At 36.9% G+C, this 19,090-nt stretch overlaps 3 protein-coding genes and 1 long non-coding RNA gene across 8 annotated transcripts; 2 read left to right on the top strand and 2 right to left on the bottom strand.

Moving 5' to 3' along the window:
- The first annotated feature begins 94 nt into the window (after positions 1-94).
- On the top strand, positions 95-3,994 carry LOC111265970 (uncharacterized). Of its 3 annotated transcripts, none has more exons than XM_086970744.1 (5): positions 95-567; positions 1,926-1,972; positions 2,445-2,637; positions 2,891-3,089; positions 3,541-3,994. In XM_086970744.1, the coding sequence occupies exons 1-5, from the start codon at positions 444-446 to the stop codon at positions 3,713-3,715; spliced, it is 738 nt and encodes a 245-aa protein (XP_086826870.1). In that variant the 5' UTR covers positions 95-443; the 3' UTR covers positions 3,716-3,994. The 3 variants fall into 3 exon arrangements, with proteins under 3 accessions (XP_086826870.1, XP_086826869.1, XP_022698786.1); XM_086970743.1 differs by having other exon boundaries at positions 2,852-3,089; XM_022843051.2 differs by having other exon boundaries at positions 97-567; positions 2,849-3,089.
- A 1,538-nt stretch (positions 3,995-5,532) lies between these two features.
- eIF3f1 (eukaryotic translation initiation factor 3 subunit f1) lies at positions 5,533-9,069 on the bottom strand. Its single transcript, XM_022843050.2, has 4 exons — positions 8,628-9,069; positions 7,120-7,378; positions 6,542-6,728; positions 5,533-6,254 (listed from the first exon to the last, which is right to left on the bottom strand). Exons 1-4 carry the CDS (start codon positions 8,811-8,813, stop codon positions 6,044-6,046), a joined length of 843 nt encoding a protein of 280 aa, XP_022698785.1. The 5' UTR covers positions 8,814-9,069; the 3' UTR covers positions 5,533-6,043.
- Positions 9,070-9,233: 164 nt separating this feature from the next.
- LOC111265966 (methanethiol oxidase) lies at positions 9,234-18,539 on the top strand. 3 transcript variants are annotated; one of them, XM_022843046.2, is made up of 11 exons: positions 9,234-9,363; positions 14,197-14,357; positions 14,575-14,733; positions 15,030-15,174; positions 15,372-15,474; positions 15,774-15,836; positions 16,064-16,248; positions 16,343-16,532; positions 16,844-16,913; positions 17,312-17,359; positions 17,708-18,539. In XM_022843046.2, exons 2-11 carry the CDS (start codon positions 14,244-14,246, stop codon positions 18,014-18,016), a joined length of 1,386 nt encoding a protein of 461 aa, XP_022698781.1. In that variant the 5' UTR covers positions 9,234-9,363; positions 14,197-14,243; the 3' UTR covers positions 18,017-18,539. The 3 variants fall into 3 exon arrangements, with proteins under 3 accessions (XP_022698781.1, XP_022698780.1, XP_086826868.1); XM_022843045.2 differs by lacking the exon at positions 9,234-9,363 and adding an exon at positions 11,954-12,316; XM_086970742.1 differs by lacking the exon at positions 9,234-9,363 and adding an exon at positions 11,967-11,984.
- On the bottom strand, positions 11,778-14,215 carry LOC147752739 (uncharacterized). Its single transcript, XR_015313267.1, has 2 exons — positions 14,075-14,215; positions 11,778-11,962 (listed from the first exon to the last, which is right to left on the bottom strand). It is a non-coding gene; the product is annotated as an uncharacterized LOC147752739 (long non-coding RNA).
- Positions 18,540-19,090: the final 551 nt, after the last annotated feature.

Raw genomic sequence — 19,090 nt, 5'->3', positions numbered from 1 at the left:
TAGTTAAACAAAAACAAAATGATTTGCACATCCATATGTTGTATCCAATGCGTGCTCGATGTCATAGAGCAGACGACGGCTGGTTTACTGTCCAGTGTTGATGTAAACAACCGCATGGACATAATGGCCGCATGAATATCGTACTGGCTCATAGGCCTTCCTCGTTTGATGTGAAGCAAGACGCAATTTCTCGTTAGCACTGTTCATCTTTTGAAGCGGCGCTGTTGTTTAAAATACGTGTTCCGCTAAGCGTCGATCGTTGTCAAACGGTTCCGTGTATTTTCAAAAAGGTCAGCTGTCCAAAGCAAAGTTCGCCGGCTGTCGGTTGGTAGTGGAGGCAAATCCAAAAATCGGCAGAACCCTGAATTAACTCCAATAGTCATAATAGAAAACTGAAGAGCGTCGTCGGGACGCTCTTGAAGAACTCAAGGGAAATTGTCAAAATGTGTGATGATTGGCGCCCCCCAACGGAGGCGGAGTTGAAAGTGATTGAGGCTCGTCGCGAACGCAATGACAAAATTAGCTCGATAATAGGAGGTTATCTTCTTCGCGGCTACAAAATGCTTGGTAAAAACGCCTTTTCAAATTCAAATAAGCTATCTTGAAAGAGTGTAATGAATAATAAACGAAGATCGATTTCGAGAAACTAAGATCGAGAATAAACTAAGAATGAGAAGAAAAAATAACAATTCTCTAAACCCATGCATAGTGTAAGATGCAAACTAAATGCGAGTAGAATTAAGACAATCATGATATTTTATAGTAGGATATATCCTTGAGTTCCGACTTATACATTTCGGCACTTTTCTTTCAAAATGAGAAATACCGATGTCATCGCGATACTTTTTTGCTTTTTTAGCACAATCCATTACATGGAAAGTCTTTTTATGTAATTATAATTGAGTTATTAATATTATTTCAGGAAACTTTTACGATTTTTTAAAAATTTTTGTATTTACCATTGCGAATTATTTTTCAAATTCTATTTATGGCTTAACTGGTTAGACTTGTTAAGATCTTACCAGAATAAGGATTGGCTTTGGTGCATTCTAGGCTATTTCAGAAATAATAACATTTCTCTGATTTTGAGAAAAATGCATTAGTCGTGATACGTATTTCAAAAAGGTAACTTTATTTATTGATGAGAATATTTGCTACAGTGTTTGTATTTTGTAGACGAATATATGCCGTTACGGAAAAATAATAAAGTATAATTGTCGCATCTACAGACTGTATTCTGTACTGAATTGTGTTGATTGCGAGGTAGTTGTTTGACTAGAAATGACGATACGAATTTCGGTCGGAATAATGGTTGCTGTTTTCCAAATTCTTTTATCCAGGTGATAAATTTGAATCATTAACTCAAATAATCAACTAATCTGTTTAAAAGTGAGTTAAGTTTCATGAGGGTGTAGAGGAAATTAATGGCGGTAGCAGCATGGTCTGTTTTGCTTTGTAAGAGGTTCATATGGAAAGTTGTGTACTAAACAGTCGGAACGCAGCTGTAAGTTACTGTGTGATACTCAACGAAAGAGCGTATCCACCGTCCGATATTTATATTTATTCAGATATATTTTCTTTGGAAGTTCCTCATCACGAAAATAATTGAATCAAAAAGAAATGTTCGTGTGCATAGTATTATTAGTATATTATTATATATTAATAGAAGTAGGTCAAAATGTTGAGCTGTACCTTTCTGCAGTCTTGCCAGGTGTCTTCATTTTATGGAATCTCATTTACGAACTAATTAGTTTGTATAGACAAGGAATATGGTAACCTTTCTCAGTTTGCACAACTTATAATCATCACAAAACTGTTAGTAAAAATAAATGTAAATTTTATTTCTATAATAATACCAATACATATGTTTTATATCCTGGGATGATTAAAATATCAATTTTGCTTTGATTTTTTTTTATTTACAGGTGAAACTTGTGAACTTTGCGATACAATTATTCTGGAAACTCGGCAGGTTTGTTTAAAATGACTTAAGATTTTGTCAATAAAAGCAATAGTTACTAGTTGTATTAATGATTTACTTTGGACCTCTAGCAAATGTGTCTGCAAAAAAATGAAAACTGATGTCGAGACGTCCCAGTAACTGAAAAAATTACAGATGTAGAGTCTCCATAAATTAGTATGGTCAATATATTGGAAATAAAACTACTGTGAATTATTTTAATTATCGATGAGTTCTATGGCTAAAATCGTAAAGATAAGGAAGACGCTGATACACATTTGCTCCTTTGATTTGACTAGAACATATCATCTTGACTTCCAAATGTTTAAAATTCGTGAAGAACGTGAAGCATTAAAAAGAGCATAACACGCTTCTTATTTCCTGCCTGTATATATTATTATTTGCCACCTATTTATATTCTGTACTTTGAAGAAAAAACACCAATTGTAGAAATAAGTTTTTTCTGCTTGAATTTGGAACACAGGGTGTAAAATACTGTGTGGCATGCCATGAAGTGGATGCCCAGGAGACCTCCAAGGATGATCCCGTCATGAATGAGCAGGCAGCTCGTCGGCTATGTCAGGAGCATAGTGCATTAACGATAGAAGCGCTACCTAGTTCCCCGGCGCAAATAGAAAACAACCCTATGCGGCAGGAAGCTTCGGTGCAGTCAGTCGGTTTGTAACTTTGCCTAATATTGCTTGCATTTTGTTATCGAAAAGAATAATTGCCCAGATTGAAGAATGAACTGTAGTCTGTGCTTGTAGCGTTAAATTAACACAATAAAAAGCTACAAGCATTTTATCACCGACATCTATTACTTTTATATATATAATACTTATTATTATATATAACATACGCATCTTATCTGCATGTTTAATGCACCAGAAGGAAGTCCAGCTAATGATGAGTTCGCGTGTGTGAGTCCAGAGCGGCATCGCAGGCTCGATATGACATGTTCAACACAAAGCCGAACCGGCGACGCAGAATCTCAGGGTTCTTCCGTCTCAACCGCCCCATTAGCTTCAAAATTTCCAAAGACAACTGAAACAGCTTCCACAAACGGGTTCATGGCCTCGCCATCATGTACAAGTCACGTTAGAAATCACCACCACAACGACCGCCCAAGGTATCGAATATAATTTGCTTTAGTATTTTTTTCACATTCATTATGAGTTCATTTGAGCTGGTAACTCCAATTTTGTTATTAGATTAAATAGTATTTCCTGTCTATTTAACCATAGGTTAATACTGTTTGCGAATGCGGACCCTATCGCAACAGGTGCATTTTTCGTTACCAAAGTACCATAGAATGCATCGATGCACCATTTAAAAGTCTACGACATACTTTTTTGCTCTTTTTCGGTTGCATACGACCTTGTGATGAAATGAGTGGCGGCATAGAGCTACTCTAGTTAAACTGTATACGTATTATATAATTTGAAGGAAACGAACATGTTTTACAAAGACATACTTTAAAGGATACTCCTGATTAGTATATAACTAAGCGTAAATGAAATTAAAAAAAATATTTTGCACTAATAGTTGTTGCACTAATAATTTGGACCTGTATATTACAGATTGTCCGGAGCAGCCGATATTCTAACCGCAAAAATTCAATGGGCGACAAAAGAGCTAGAATTGGAAACCCGAGATCTGACGCGGTGCAGTTTGCTCGCTCAGCTAATCAGAGACTGCTCTGAGGCACTAGCGACCGTAAATAAAAACCAGTCTCCAAGATGCTTAGAATGTTAAGATTTCAGTTGGACATAAAATAATGGCTATAACTGTAACAAAATCAAATACCTTTGGGCCATGTGTCATCGACAAACACAGCATTTTTTTTTTATATGTGTGCTTATTAAAAGAAGATCTTCACGTCCATCGGATTTTCCACCTGTTAGACTAAAGTTATTTCTAATAGTTTTATTACATCACCCAGAACAATATTTGCCAAACAAACTAAATACTAGGTTTGCCAAAAAAAAAAGAAGACCTATGGATAATTAATAAAGGTTGTATGATGTTCTTGTACAGCTCAATGTTGTTACACAATGTCAATTTGATATATTTTGATCAGCTGCCAATTAAACAGAGACGAATATTTCCTTTTCAAATACAAAGGAATTCCATTGGGTAATTTCGATTCTTCTTTAATAATAGTAAGCTTTTCAGACAAAGTCGTTACGAAACTAATAAGACCAGCCTTATAATTTAAGATTTAATAAAGCGGGTCAAGAATGGGGTAAGAAGTATTTTGCCCTTAGGTACGAAGAAGGTAAAGAAATGCACATTTCACTAGCGGCATTTCGGTTGCGTCAGCAGTTATTCTTAAACAACGAGGCTAACAATTAGACAATACGATAACTTTAAAATTTTCGCCACATCCTGGCCAAAAGACCGAGCGTTTATGCCTTTGAATTACTAATATCAGTAAGTGGCTGGAATGGCCAAGCATCGAAGTTAACCTGTTCTTTACTCTGATCCAAACTGACCACAGACATTTCCAACCATACCTTCAGCAAACTGCAACGGCTCATACAAGCAACACCTTTTGCATGCTGCATAGAATATCTCTTTAGGCCCTGCAAGCAACATGGCACAACGAAAGATAGTAGAAGAACAGCAACCAGAACGAAAGTCAGGATTGAGAAATCTCTCCGTCAAGCACAGAGAAGGCCTCATGAGTGAAATTTATCATCTCCACATACGTCGCCACACAGCTGGAGACTTGAATAAGCCATGATTACCGGGTTAACGAAAAGGTGTAATAATTTTGCATAGACAGGGAAGGTCTAGATTAAATAGTCAAATCTTTGTGGTTTGATTTTATTATAAAACGACAATTGAGCTCATCCTTAGGCGAAGGAAGTAAACAGTTTTCCCAAGAGACTTTCCACGAATGATTTTTTCATTGTATAATATTGTTCAGATTTTCTTTCCTCAGAAACTCGCCAACATAACATATAGTAAGCAACTGAATTAGAAACTGGATTTGTGATCTAGGGGACCACAATAGTATAATGCAAAAGCGCTGATCGATGATAGTAATATTTAACAAGAACAATAGGTTTTCTCATGGCAATAATATACTTCAAATCGAATCCGGGAACAAGCTAAGTCTTTATTGGTAGATATTTATGCCCGCATGGACTAAAGTCGTGCTCTCGAGTATTATAACTGAAAATGGCGTACTCAAGGCACACTTTGTATTATGGAGTCACTACCCTGAATAGCTCGCAAAGAATGTCCTTTACTCGTATCACAGTTAATGATATAAAAGCTCGGATTTGTCTTAAACATCTTAGGAATGCACACGAAAACGTTTCCATCTAGCCTAAATATTTTTCTTCGCGAGCGTTTAATCAGGTTCATTTCCCCCCGTAAAATTGCAGGATCGAATATCCGCCGTAGGTAGGATTCGCAAATCTACTTTAGAGGGAACCAATGCTAGTATTTCCAAGTAGATTCAAAGATCTTCAATTTTTCCCCACCTTCAAAAATGAATCATTTGTAGATCTCTATCTACGCTAAAAGTTTAGCGAAAGCGATAAATTCAAGATTCCGATAGATTTTAAGACAAATTAAACGTTTTACATGAATTTATTTTTAGGGTAATTAGTGTTGCTCTTGTTGTTCTTAGCGATTTTACTACTGTTATACTTTTCATCCCCTCCCACTATTACTTCGCTTATTTATAATGTGCTTACGTTATGTTCGTCTATATTTCCTGTGTGTGCGCAAATTGTTCTACATTTGCTCCTCGCTTTCCGTCGTTCCTTAACACGGCACTCCCAGCATACTAGCTTATCGCGGCAACAGCCGGAACTCTTTCGTCTCCTTTCTTTGCCACCCTTTGTTAATATAGCGATCATATTCATTATTAATTATTATGTCGTTACGACGCGACATCGGGTTCGGTATCAGCTGTTAACACTAAATGATCAGCAGGAATTCGTATATAAACAGATTCACGTGAACAAAATATATTTGTATGTTGTACTAGCTAACAGAATATTTGCTGGTAGTGTTGTTTACGCTGGATTAAATTTCCTTGCGTTGCTTGAGTCGATCGGTGTTGATTTACATGAGGCAGAGCTTCTCATTGATGCACAGTTGGGTCTTAGTGATCATTGTTAGATAGGCAACCATTAGTAGATCCTTCATGTCTCCGTTGAGCACTTCCTGGAAACGTTCGTTATCCATTTTCGGCACCGAGTGGACCATGTCCATTAGTCGACGACCCACGGTGTTATCTGCTGGGATGCGATTTGCCAGCACATTATCAACGTAACTAACGAAAAAAAAAGATATATTTTTTGTCAAATAGTTATAAAATAACAAAATAATAAACATGATAACAATTGACTTTTCTTTCTCAAAAAGTTCGTAAAAATTGTACCACAGAGAAAATTTGAAAAAAAATCATAGAAATATCAAAAGGTATGGTGTTTTCAGGAATAACATCCTTCTAGCTTGACTTGATAGGGTTCACCAATTAATAAGTTAACCAGAAAAAAAATCAGAAATAGCTATCGATCATTGCTGCGGTGTGTTTGTTCGGTCCAAATATCTACATACTCAATGACGATCTTAAGCATTTGTCGCATATCCACACAGGCCTCGATAACCGTGTCCAGGTCAGTCGGTAGCTCCACACCAGTCGTACTTCCCTCTGGAACCTCTCGCGTTCGCTGACAAGCTCGCAGTGATACTGTTTCTTCCTGATAGCCAACGATTTCAACTTTGCAGGGCGGGAACATTGTGCCTGCAATTATATGGGAACATGAGTAAACGTGCTTTTTCGAGTTTATTCAGATAGGAACACGACGTCTCCTGCAAGCCTTTTTTTAATATGTAATACACACGACGGGTGAATATATAGATGTACTGAGTGGCAGGGCACTTTTCAGCCGATCAAGTTATCTCGATATAAGTCCATATAAAAAATTAAGTACAAAATTATCCGGTGTTCAATAGAAAGCTGTTGGACAAAGTCACCAGGGGTACACCTCTTGCATTCACCAAATAGTTGAAACGCAGTTTACTTAACTATTACACATTCACTTTCTAATGTTATGCAAAAAGAGAAGAAAGCACTGAGAGAAACTTAACTTCCTTCTTCCCGTTTACTTTTGTCTTAATTATACTCAACGTACCAACTGTATGTCGCGGGACTCCAAAATTAACGCCAACGTAAGCCTTGATGCCCATCCTCGAATCGCTACCCTCCATCGATGTATCGACCGTAACGTGAACCGGTGTGTGCTTTGTTAACGACGAATAATACTGATGGATAAGCACCGACGTGTTAGGAATTTCAGCGCCGGTCGCAAACCAACCCACCACTTGCTCGGTCGGATTGACGCGTCGGTGCAATTCTGTGGTCGTTTTTGCGTATTCCAAATCTAATCCGACCTGGAATCAGTGGCGCAGACAGGGAATGGACAAAGCGACGGTTAATCTGGAGAATGATAAATACATCATGGAATTTGCCAACTAAAAAAATAGGCAGCTACGGGATCTGTGGACTCATGAACAAATTTTTAAAACAAAGATTTCGTTCATTATATTTTAGAACAATGATTATTTTAGATGTAAAACTGTGTAACTCATTTTTTGAGGGGTCAGCAATTAATTCCATATTTTTTGAGGGGTCAGCAATTAATTCCATAAACTATAAGCATTGTAACCTTGTTAAAGACTGTTACGCGATCCCTCGAATGCAGGAAGAAAACGTTAGTTTTTATTCGAGTAATGGAACACAACTTTTGGATCTTACTCGTCGTAGCTAATACCAGTAAATCTTTTTTTCATTAACACTTAGCCATGATGATACAGGCGGACAGCTTACGTGACGGAAAAAGGGAAACCTGAGAATGTTAACAGTTTTTGGGTGAACGGAACGGAACTGGATCTTTGACGGCTAGGATGTGATGACTTTTATGTATACCAGTAAATCTTTTTTTTCACTAACACTTAGCCATGATGATACAGGCGGACAGCTTACGTGACGGAAAAAGGGAAACCTGAGAATGTTAACAGTTTTTGGGTGAACGGAACGGAACTGGATCTTTGACGGCTAGGATGTGATGACTTTTATGTATATATTTTATTTGACAGGCCCATCTATCGATGTTCTGTTTTGATTTCAGTGAAAACACGTTTTTCTCTCCAAAGACTCTCCCCTTCTGCAAGATATCTACTTCCAGCTAGTGCTGCACCTTCTACATTGGATTGTACCTGCGAACACATACATCTCCTCAACACCTTCAAACGTACACTACTAATTTTGTCCAGTATCACGCATCTAGAGAAGACTACCCATATTTCACCCTCCAATTACAGAAAGTTTGCGCTCTATTAAAACATTAAATCTATTCAAAATTCAAACGAAGATAGGCAAGAACCCTCTGCTTTAACATCGGGCAACAGGATTAATTAGTATATTGTCGCGCCCTGTCGGTTGTATCCGCCATCTATTACAGCATGCATTAGCGGCATACACACCGACTGACCCCGCACTTCTTTGGAACAGGTAAACATTGGGCATTTCCATCCGACGTATTTGATGAGTTCTACAAGAATAGGCTGTGCTTCTGCGTATTATCCGTGCCGCCGAATCCGAGTGCGTTGAATCGAATCTCACTTCGATACAATTCCTTACCTCATCACCGCTTTCGCTGTGGTTTACGTGGAAGCAGTTGGTAATATCGACGGCTCCCTTAGCGAAGTCAAACGATCCTAGCAGGGTGCCGATAACCCTCTGCTGGTTTTCACTTCGATGCTCGTACGAGTCCACGATAGTGAACAAGGCTGTCGGATGTAACCGAACTGTTGTGATTTTCGGCATCTTTAGATTCTGAAGAGAATTTGCGGTTGAGGGCGCCGTGGTTGCGGTTGAACGAGTACCAACTTGATAAGAACAAGAGACCAAAGATTGCCGACAGGCCACGAAACGGCTAGACAGTGTGCGACAAACAAAGCTGTGCGAATCGCAGCAAGTTATCAACACTACCGCAACCTATTAGCCGGCGAGTTACTCACACTAGAACATACACTACAGCGTAAATGCGACCACGCCACACAGGAATATGAGGGTTTTCGACTGCTCTCCGTTGCCTGCTGTTCGAATGCTCGTTTTCGGCAAAGCGTACCTCAATAGTAACATGATGACGATGATCTTGCCAGAATAAATGGATTTATTTTGGCTCGCTGATTCTTCCTTATAAGCAGCGTGTTCTAGGTTGTTGGCTATTTGATAAATAGGCGATCGCCGAAGTATCACAAGTCGCGCCAGTAGGATGCACGTACGTCGCAACTATACGTGTTTTTTAATATTATTTGATACAGGAAAGGAGAACGAAGTGATTCTAACTAACAGCGTCTCAAGTAGAATGCAGGTGGGCGATTACTATTGACATAAAGGTCATACATTTTCGTTCTGATATTTATGTAGTTCTGAGTTAGTAATGTAGTTAGAAAAGTTAGCATGATCAGATAGCGTTTTCAAAGAAGCTGGTTAGCTCAGCCTTGTAGTTACGATTATAGCTACGTATTTCTATTAATTTTCCTGCTTTCTTCATATATCCCCGCTATAGTTGTCATTCTATGAATTAGGTTTAAATAGACCTGTAAGGAATAATACTATCATTAAAATAATTTTTAAATAAATTGACAGTCAATAAACTGGACGATAGTATTGTTGTTATTCGTATCGAATACTTTATATTATATATAAATATGATTAGAAAAATCTCTAAATGAGCTCATAAAAAAAGAAAATTAAGAGGTGGACAACAGTAGATCTTGATACCGTTTTTCTTGACAACTGCGCGAATCGTATGCAAAGATGGTACTAATCCCATAAAGTAAATAAGAATTTAGTCTACTTATCCTGTGTAATGACGATTGTTCGCATGACATATGATAAATGTTTCTTCTTATGATGAAAATTTAAAAGCTCTCGACTTCTTAAGTTTTAAAGAATACGGCTCCCAATGTGCACTAGAGACCCAGAAAGTAGAGAGTGAATCTGGTTAATCTTTTTTTTTGTTTCCATTCGATAATAAATTAAGCAGAATGCTTGTAAATGAATATAGAAATAAAGAAAAGTTTACGGAAATATAATTAAAACATTTTTATATATATTATATAATTATTAATAATTATTTAATTATATAAAAAACAAAACGTAAAATTTTTCGAAAATTAAAATTTATTTTAATTATCTTTCTTAATAAAACATTCACTGTGTGTGTTTCTATACAATAATAGCCATCCTTGTTTCATGTACATAAATTTACAAAAACTATTTTTAATTTATGAAAATCCATTGTTAATTTTAATAGGGAAGAAAAGGGTGTAGATCTTTGCTGCTGACCCTGTAACGTACATGCTAAGCTGTGACAGACACACAATCTGAGGCTAAGAGCGATGAACCAAGGTAGAACAAACAAACAATGCTTTAAAGTATTCCCCACCTCTTCTCAAACGTGTGTTGAATTTCTATAAGTGATCTCGATATATATATATATATATATATATATATATATATAATTTTCAGTAAATCTTCGTCTACTCGTAGGAACCCGTAAATTTGAAACGACGTTCTTGAATTATATCTGAGCAGCTTTTCAAGGCGATAATCATGTTTGGATGCTGTATAGTGCAGTGATATGCATTCATTTCATTTCGATGCGTCATTCAAAACATAGGATTTATTATTCTTTGAGCTCTCGTTTTGTTAAAGCGGGGTACAGAAATGTAAACCATGTAAGAGCATAGGAACTACGTTGCGCTACACTAACCTTAACAATACTGAGATGTGTAAAACGAAGCAGATATGACTTAAGGCAAAATTTGTTGTAGATATAAGTAAATAAGCGTGATATTTTACTTTCTATTTCAATATACAGCGAGATACTATGAGGTCTAGCTATATATATATATATATATATATATATATAGGTACAAATGATAAGACAATGTTGTTCATTAATGCAGTTTTGGAACTTAGAAGAACAAATTTGTGAGTCCAATTAAACGCGAAAGAACAAGTATTTGTCGTCCAGCTTTTTTACTTTGTTTGCCTATTAGATGGGTTGCAGTTGTCATTGGAGAAAAAAAGACGTAGACATTTTATCTTTCATCATCAATCAATGATGCCAATGAATAATCAATAAAGATTGCCAAGTCAAAGGATCATTACTTAAATTGCTGCACTTAATTCTCCTAATAATACCCTATTTTCATAATAGTCTCTAATTTTTTTTGTTCAGGCTTAATGTTCGAACGTTGTTTTATTTTTGATATTATGCAAGAAGTGTATCAGTAACTTATCATTTTTGATATTTACCAATAATTTATTCAAATACTTGCTTTTTATGATGAAACATTGCCTTCCCATACAATACTTGGTACTACGACACTATCGTATTACCATGGGACAATCCTGTCGTAGTGTCCAGAGATGAACTTGCTTAGATAGTTTTAAAGTGATGGAAGTTTTGCAGATTTAGAGTGTTTTTTTTTATTTTTAAATTTAGAAGAAAAATATAAATTGAAAAAAATGTGAAAAAAATTTATGAAAGTGTAAAAAACAAAACAATAACATTACTGCATCATCGTAAATCTATAATGGTTTAATCTAAAGGACAGGACTGATGCAATTTAACGGTCAATTAACGAGACACAGAGCTATTTTAAATGCATAGCTGAACGGAGTATTTCGAGTCAATTGATTAACTTCAAACTCTTTTGTTGACCCCGAAGAAGCAAAAACTTTGTATTGCGCTTTATTTTTAATCATCTCATATTTTTGTTTCGTTTTATGCAGCTGTGTGTCGAATAATCCAATCTTCTCTGTCAGCTTAACCCTTGCAAAATACTCCCAGCCACTTCGTATACGAGACGCTGATAAGAGCATGGATAAAGAGGGCCGAGTGATAGTCCCGGCAGTTGCTTCTGTCTTTCCGCTTTAGGCAAGCGTCCACGGCGAAGCTAAAGGGAATTCGTTAACAAAGTAATTGCGACAAACAAAGATTTTGTTGACACGCCGTAAAAAGTAACTGTTACAACAGATGCGCCGAAAGTGTACTCTCATAGTCTCTTATGGTTACATAGCTCGAGCTTTAAAATAGGATTATTAACGATGCGAGCCGCTGACCTCTGAGTTTGCTGTTTGCTCAAAACATCATTTTGTTAATAGTACATACCAAATTAAACCTCGAAGTCTCTAATACTCTTTATTCGACCTGTGCCGTTGCCACAAGCAGTGCTCTATGGTTTAGCGGCAAGCTTACGCTTGTATAGAGTGCATCGGAATTAACAAAATGTCAGCACAGATACAAACCAGTAAGTATTTGTACGGTGGAATCGATTCTCCATGGTTTACTCAGTGTCTCATAAAATTGTGAGGTATGTATGTAAAAACATAGTGGCACACTAATTTATCTGCGGGACTTTTTTTCGAGTCATGTATATAGTAAATGCTGCTTGCTTCTCATTGTTTTCACTTTTTTCATTTTCATTGCTTTGTTTTGTGTCCGCGCGTACGAAAAACTGGATTTTTTATGTTTATCTCAAGAAATTTTATGTTTGTCCATCCATTATAGCGCGCGTAACGTAAAACGTATATATAATCCAGAGTCCTCTTGATATCCGAAATATGAATGTTTTAAAAAAAAAAACTACATATTATGTATTAGCTAAGTTCCGGTACCACGAAGTAAACTTCATATTGTGCGTTTATTGGGAATTATCTGTTCTTTTGTATATTCCGAGCTTTAGCTTTTTGTTAAGTTTACCTATCTGTAAGGTCAATATCGGATCTATAATGGATTGGGTGAAGTTTTCCAGACAAGTGATTTTAGGTTTCCACTTCGGCACTTGAAGGTATTTTAGTAATCAATAAGCTTGTAAATCAAGCATAGTACTTTTAGACGTTGACTGCCATAATGCAGGCTGCTATAGTCTTAGCCGAAACCTCATACCTAGAGGAATTCGAACAGGAAGATTTTGCAAAGATTCTGTGGGTTCAGATACCTTTTATTTTTACGTTTGAAATTTTTGTACAGGAACGGTTTTTCCGAAACGAAAAAAGGGAAATCGTTTCACGTCTTTAGCTGATTACTATCCATAACTTTGTACACATACATATCGACAGTTCGTTCTGCACCGCTCACTAGGAGACTTCTCGATGTCCGTTTAGTAATATCTAATTTAACTGCTGATAGCTATCGGTATACTTTTTATTATTAAAAATACGAGCTTTGTAGTCGAAATTAGCGACAGTCTAAATACAGAAATGTCGAGTTAAGATACAAAAGTGCCTATTATTTAAAAGCTAACATTTTATTTGAGCTATCTTTGAAACGAGCTGGATTACAGCTATGAAATCTATTTGCGACGTAGGCAATAAGCCTAAAGATGGTGTGTGATTCGTTATGAATGTACATGTAAACAGAGGTACTTTTATATATGTAAGCAGGTTACTTTATTACAGCACAAATATTTATCATTTTACAAATTTGTATGAACTTCCGCAGAAGGCCTGGTGGTTTAGCGTGTGTTCTCAAGGAATTTATCACGAGCTCGAAAGAATTTATCTTCTTATGTGATAATTTTAACAATATTCTTTTTCTTAAAGGGATGCATAACATGCCTTTATTTGTTTAAATACAGAAGCATGTTTTCGCGAACCAATGCAATTGTGGCATGTATATAGCTGCATTAGGTGAACATTACACCACTGTTATTGTTGATGACGCTGCCCGTAGATTTTGAGGGCAGAATAAGCAAATGAGCTAAGCATCGGGAGTTTATCTTACATTTAATAAATTCTATGAAAGATTGATTAGTTTCATTATTATTCGCAAGACCAATAAAATAAGTAATTCCTATGGTATGGCGCTTGCTGAAACGATACAGATGTCTTTGTATACGCATGATATTAGAGTATTAACAAACAATAACTTCCTCGGTTCACACAGGCTGTGAAGTATCTAAGATAATGCAACCAAGATTATAATAATGAAGGTTATTAGATGATATGATTACTGAAAAATAATTCGAATTACAATTATTACGGTGATTATTCATAAGAATTCATACCGATATAGGGTCACCGGACCAGATTCTTCGGAATGCTGTATCAACTTAAATGCCCTCATTGCCAGTTTCAACTGGGATGCTATAGATTCCGTTGATTAATATTTATATGGTGCCAACGGTAGGTGGATGCTGCCGTAAAGGGCCGGGATATCCTTCACCAACGGCGGCTATGAAGGGTCCCCGTGAGAAGATCATGTACGTTCCCTGTATTGTACCGAAAAAAGATCGACCAGACTATTTGGCTGTGATAGACATTGATCCAGAGTCAAATAATTATCTCAAGGTACGCCTATTACATGACTGAGTCTAAAAAATCAAAACTTTTCATTGAAATTTCTTAAACGCCAATTTTCTGTCTTGAAATGATTTTTGTTTCACTGAAATCCAAAACACATCGTTATATCTATAATGGTATGTCGTGTATGGCAATCTCGTAAATATAGCTTTTAATTTAAAAAACTTTGGTTTTTGCGTACACACGAGCTTCTTGTCACGTTTAGGTGATTCACCGAAGTTCTGTTCCATATCTGGGCGATGAAGTTCACCATATGAACTGGAATACCTGCTCTTCGTGCTATAACGACTCCTCGAAGCAACGGGACAAACTCATTCTGCCGTGTTTGCTGTCTAATCGAATTTACACCTTTGATCTCTCCAAGGTAGTCGTTACTACTGCTTGTCTATGGCAATGTCCAGTTGTATAATTGATATCTCTATTGGTCTTTATTTTTTATTTATTTATTATCTATAAGCTTTTACACGAACGAGCATGAAGTTACTTATTGCCAGATAGGCATGAGCGTCTAAACTTATAAAAAAACGAGACACATTTTTCTGATTTACAGAACACTTGTCTCGTCAGTGCTATATTTCTAGATTTAGAGATTAATCAATAAGTTCGAGGATTTTAACTAATTGCGTTATTAAATTTACGTACGCCACATCGAATCTGGAGGATCCTCTTGCACCGCTGTTGTTTGCGGTGGTAGAACCTTCTGAAATGGCTGCTTTAGGCGTGTCTTCGCCACACACGCCGCATTGCCTTCCTGGAGGAGACATTCTAATTAGCACGATGGGTGATAAGGAGCGCAACGGACAGGGTATTAAAAGCAGACTAGTCAGCTAACAAAATATTTTTCATTAATTAACAATAAAAGTATCAACATTACTGTACAGCAAATAAATGCGAGGCTTCGTGCTGTCATATGTCTCTTCATCGAATTTGAACAGAAAGCCTTAATGCCTGCAGCTTTTTTTTGTTCTTTTGAATGTGCTTATCTGTTTCGTTTTTCGGTAGGCAGCTTCGTTCTTTTGGACGGTAAGACGTTCAAACCTAAAAGGACTCCGGGTCCGGGCGCGGAACAGGCTGGACTATGGGGCAACAAGAAAACGCCTTTCGGGTAACTAACATATTTCGTGTTTTAGCTCAATGTGGTAATCTCGCTTAAGTAGCTATCTCGTGAATTTAATACTAAAACAAAAATTTCAACCGGCAGTATATTCCTTATCCGAGTTGCAATTTATATGGCGCTGTCTTGCCTCATTTTTGAAGACATGGGCCGACTAGAAAGACAAACTGAAAAAGAGCATCGCTCCTACACTATTTTTGTGCTCTAGAACATGTGAATTTGAAAAACTCCATGTTCGGTTCAATTCAAAGAGTCTAAGTACCGCTTAACATCTCGACATTCATTCACAGATACGATTACTGGTACCAGCCGCGCCACAATGTGATGGTCAGTTCTGAGTGGGGCGCACCGAGGTTCGTAACTCATTTACCTGTATCTGAAATATCTCTGTTTAAATGACATGACTAAACGTAGGTGTTTTAACTAAATAAAAGTAGTACAGTATCATAGTTTTAGTTTCTAATTTAGTAGTTCCTTCAGGCATACACAAACAGCGTGGTAGAGTTTAATTACGTTAGTTTAAACCAAGCCTCTAAAAACGATCTTGATTCTAATAAAAATTTAAACTGGGAAACTTCAGAGTCTTCGAAAACGGCTTCAATCCTGCTCACCTCGTGGTGTCTGACGTTAAAGATGAGAAATATGGCCGGCGACTTCATTTCTGGAACTATTCAACTGGTGAACACCAGCAAAGCCTCGATCTGGGTGAAGAAGGCTTTATGCCTTTAGAAACACGTTTCCTGCATAATCCGGACAAGGCCGAAGGTAAGCAGTGGTTACAATGGTATGTTTAAGGGCTCTTCCCGATCAAACTTTTTGAAACGTATAGCTGAAGTCGACCTGATTAATTCTAATACAGGATACGTTGGCTGCGCCATCACAAGCACCGTATTCCACTTTTGTTGCAAAAAGGAATCAATGGAAACATGGACTGCCACAAAGGTTATTTCCATACCACATGTTAAGGTTAACGGATGGTGTCTTCCGGAAATGCCTGCAGTAATTACTGATATTTTGATATCCCTCGATGATCGATTCCTCTATATCAGGTAGGGAAACTCGACAGGTTGGGATATGGTGGCTTTCACTGGCGCAAATTTGATAGAGCGCATGGGTCAAATCTAAACAACCCTCTAATGTAATGTGCAGTAGGATACAATCTGTTTATAATAGAATGTTTTCTATTTAAAAACACCTTTCGCTTAGAATATGCCTTTGGCAGAGCTTGAATGAGCGGCCTTTGGCTGAATATGACCTGGTAGTGCCTTGTTACTCTAAAATCCCCTTAGGGAATCGCTGTTACCTACCTATTTATTTTTGCGATATTTAGATGTATCTGACGGCAAGACTGTTGTTTCAGTTGTTGGCTTATAGGAGAAGTACGTCAGTATAACATTGAAGATCCGGCTAATCCAAAGCTGGTTGGGCTGGTATGGTATCCTTTTTTGACATTATAAACACGTATTCGTCGACTAGGTGTTGTTGTGTTTTCAGTTAAAAACAATAATAAGCGAAGACAAGTGAAACCTTTCCTAAAATGCCTAATAAAAGAATATTAATATTGTCTCATGCGAAAGAAAACTTTCCTTAAGTTAAACAGTATGTTTTAGCACTTTCTTAAAAGAAACTAAACATCGAATATTAGTGGCACTCTTTTATAAGCCCCACGATTGTTTATATAAGTGTTCGAATACATAGGACCTGAGGTTTCTGTGTTTATGTGAAGTGTTTTCTGTTGTTTTGTTCTTTAATGAATAGCTCATCAATCCTCAAATGGAAACTCGCTAAGCATGCCTATCGATATATATATGAATGAATATTATTTCAGTGCCAACTTGGTGGCTGTATCCGGGCTAACGTCACTTGTGAGGATGGAGTGAGTAGCTACGTTTACCTGACGATTTCAATACTGTATATACGAAGCAGTTTAAATTGTATTGGCATATACGGAATAGTATAAAAGATATTATGTGCCTAACTGAACATTATAATAAGAAAGAGTATAATATTAATCTCGTCAAATAAAGTAGAATAGTAAAACCTACTGAGACTTGAAACATGCCTGGGGCGTTTTTCTACTAATAGAGTTGGGGAAAGCCTTTTATACTTAAATCTATAATTGTACTATATAATAAAATCTTGAAAAATATTTTACACTAAAAATAAAACAATTTTTTACTGTCATGAATAGGTTTTCATTATTGTTATGTACTTATCTTTGCAGTTTCAGCCGTCCCAACCCCGTTTTGTCGGTAAGGAGCTTCGAGGGGGTCCACAAATGCTGCAACTATCTTTGGATGGAAAACGGCTTTATCTTACGACCTCGCTATTTTCAAGGTGGGATGCTCAATTTTATCCCGAGATGATCGAGAACGGTTCTATGATGGTGAGACTGTTGGTTGATACTGACCACGGCGGACTTCGCGTCGATGAGGACTTTTTGGTGGACTTTGGTGATGAGCCTGAAGGACCTGTTCTTGCCCATGAATTACGTTATTTTGGGGGAGATTGTTCATCTGATATTTGGCTGTAACTATTTGGTATTTTGGAGCTACTATTGATAAATTTAAAGATTAATCAAAATGATGTTTTATTCTAAACCTTCGCATTAAACGAATAAAGTCAGAGACACTTATAAATGAAATTGTTTTCCCGCAGATAGTACCATCAGACCTTATTGAGCCGCGGAAGAGTGATAGCCGAAAGCCAGATATAAGCGAAACCCAAAAACGTTTCTTTGTTCTATAAAACATACAAAGTTTTCTTGCCTGTTAGAGAATAATGCGGTATTGGTTTGTAAAGTTCTGGAACATCATTGATCTAGTGCATCACCAAATGGACAAATTGGATGGACCTAGTTCACAGATTTGACGCTTAAAGGATTTACATAGAGCCACATTCCTGTATCCCGGCAGTCCTATATGCAGTGTACAGATCTCAACAAAGTTAACTTTTGTCAGCCGTCTGTGACCAAAGCAATACATAATTCCTTTCCCAAGGTAGCAAAGTAATGGAATTTTCTAGAAAAATAAAACATATTTTAATTGATTTAGTGACTTATTGGACTATTTTCTCTGTATCTATCTTTAGATATTGCGTGTCTTACAGTATCCTCTTTCTGGGTGTATGTACTATTTGTGGTTGATTTACAAGGCTGCGTTCATGCAGATGTGTTTTGGGAAAAGAGTAATGAAACTCTGATAAAATATAAATGCAAATCTCCAGTAGCTGGCAAGATGCGTCCACGTAACCCCAATAAGAGTTTAATCTGCTACTGTTGTCACATTGCGTTGACATCGTTCGGTAAGAATCAGCTACATCGATAAGTGTGAAATTATTCTACTCAAGCTGAGGACATTTTGCTGAATCGTTCACTACTTAAAACTTGAAACAAGTCAAACTGTTGATTTACACTTTGCGCATCCGCAGTAATGTTTGCATACTCTGTCGGTATAAGGAGAAACTATCCTTTTTATATAATGATTATGGTCCATTTTGATTACCCAGTTATCCGATCACAACGTCAAAAAGTACAATTAAGTGCCTCCACGTCGTGTACATCACACATGCTTTGACGAATCCACTATTTACTAGATCCAAATTCAGA

The sequence above is a fragment of the Varroa jacobsoni genome, unplaced genomic scaffold (genome assembly GCF_002532875.2).
Source record: "Varroa jacobsoni isolate VJ856 unplaced genomic scaffold, vjacob_1.0 scaffold_1034, whole genome shotgun sequence".
Taxonomy (NCBI): Eukaryota; Metazoa; Arthropoda; class Arachnida; order Mesostigmata; family Varroidae; genus Varroa; species Varroa jacobsoni.
This window is presented reverse-complemented; position numbering and strand designations above follow the sequence as displayed.

Excerpts from the sequence above, each read along its gene's own strand:
- LOC111265970 (XM_022843051.2), top strand. The coding sequence starts at position 444 with ATGTGTGATGATTGGCGCCCCCCAACGGAGGCGGAGTTGAAAGTGATT. Across the intron at positions 2,638-2,848 it reads AGCTTCGGTGCAGTCAGTCG|AAGGAAGTCCAGCTAATGAT; the intron begins GTTTGTAACTTT and ends TTAATGCACCAG. Across the intron at positions 3,090-3,540 it reads CACCACAACGACCGCCCAAG|ATTGTCCGGAGCAGCCGATA; the intron begins GTATCGAATATA and ends TGTATATTACAG.
- eIF3f1 (XM_022843050.2), bottom strand. The coding sequence starts at position 8,813 with ATGCCGAAAATCACAACAGTTCGGTTACATCCGACAGCCTTGTTCACT. Across the intron at positions 7,379-8,627 it reads ACAGCGAAAGCGGTGATGAG|GTCGGATTAGATTTGGAATA; the intron begins GTAAGGAATTGT and ends CACTGATTCCAG. Across the intron at positions 6,729-7,119 it reads AGTCCCGCGACATACAGTTG|GCACAATGTTCCCGCCCTGC; the intron begins GTACGTTGAGTA and ends ATATAATTGCAG.
- LOC111265966 (XM_022843045.2), top strand. The coding sequence starts at position 12,295 with ATGTCAGCACAGATACAAACCA. Across the intron at positions 15,475-15,773 it reads AACAAGAAAACGCCTTTCGG|ATACGATTACTGGTACCAGC; the intron begins GTAACTAACATA and ends ATTCATTCACAG. Across the intron at positions 16,249-16,342 it reads TAATCCGGACAAGGCCGAAG|GATACGTTGGCTGCGCCATC; the intron begins GTAAGCAGTGGT and ends ATTCTAATACAG.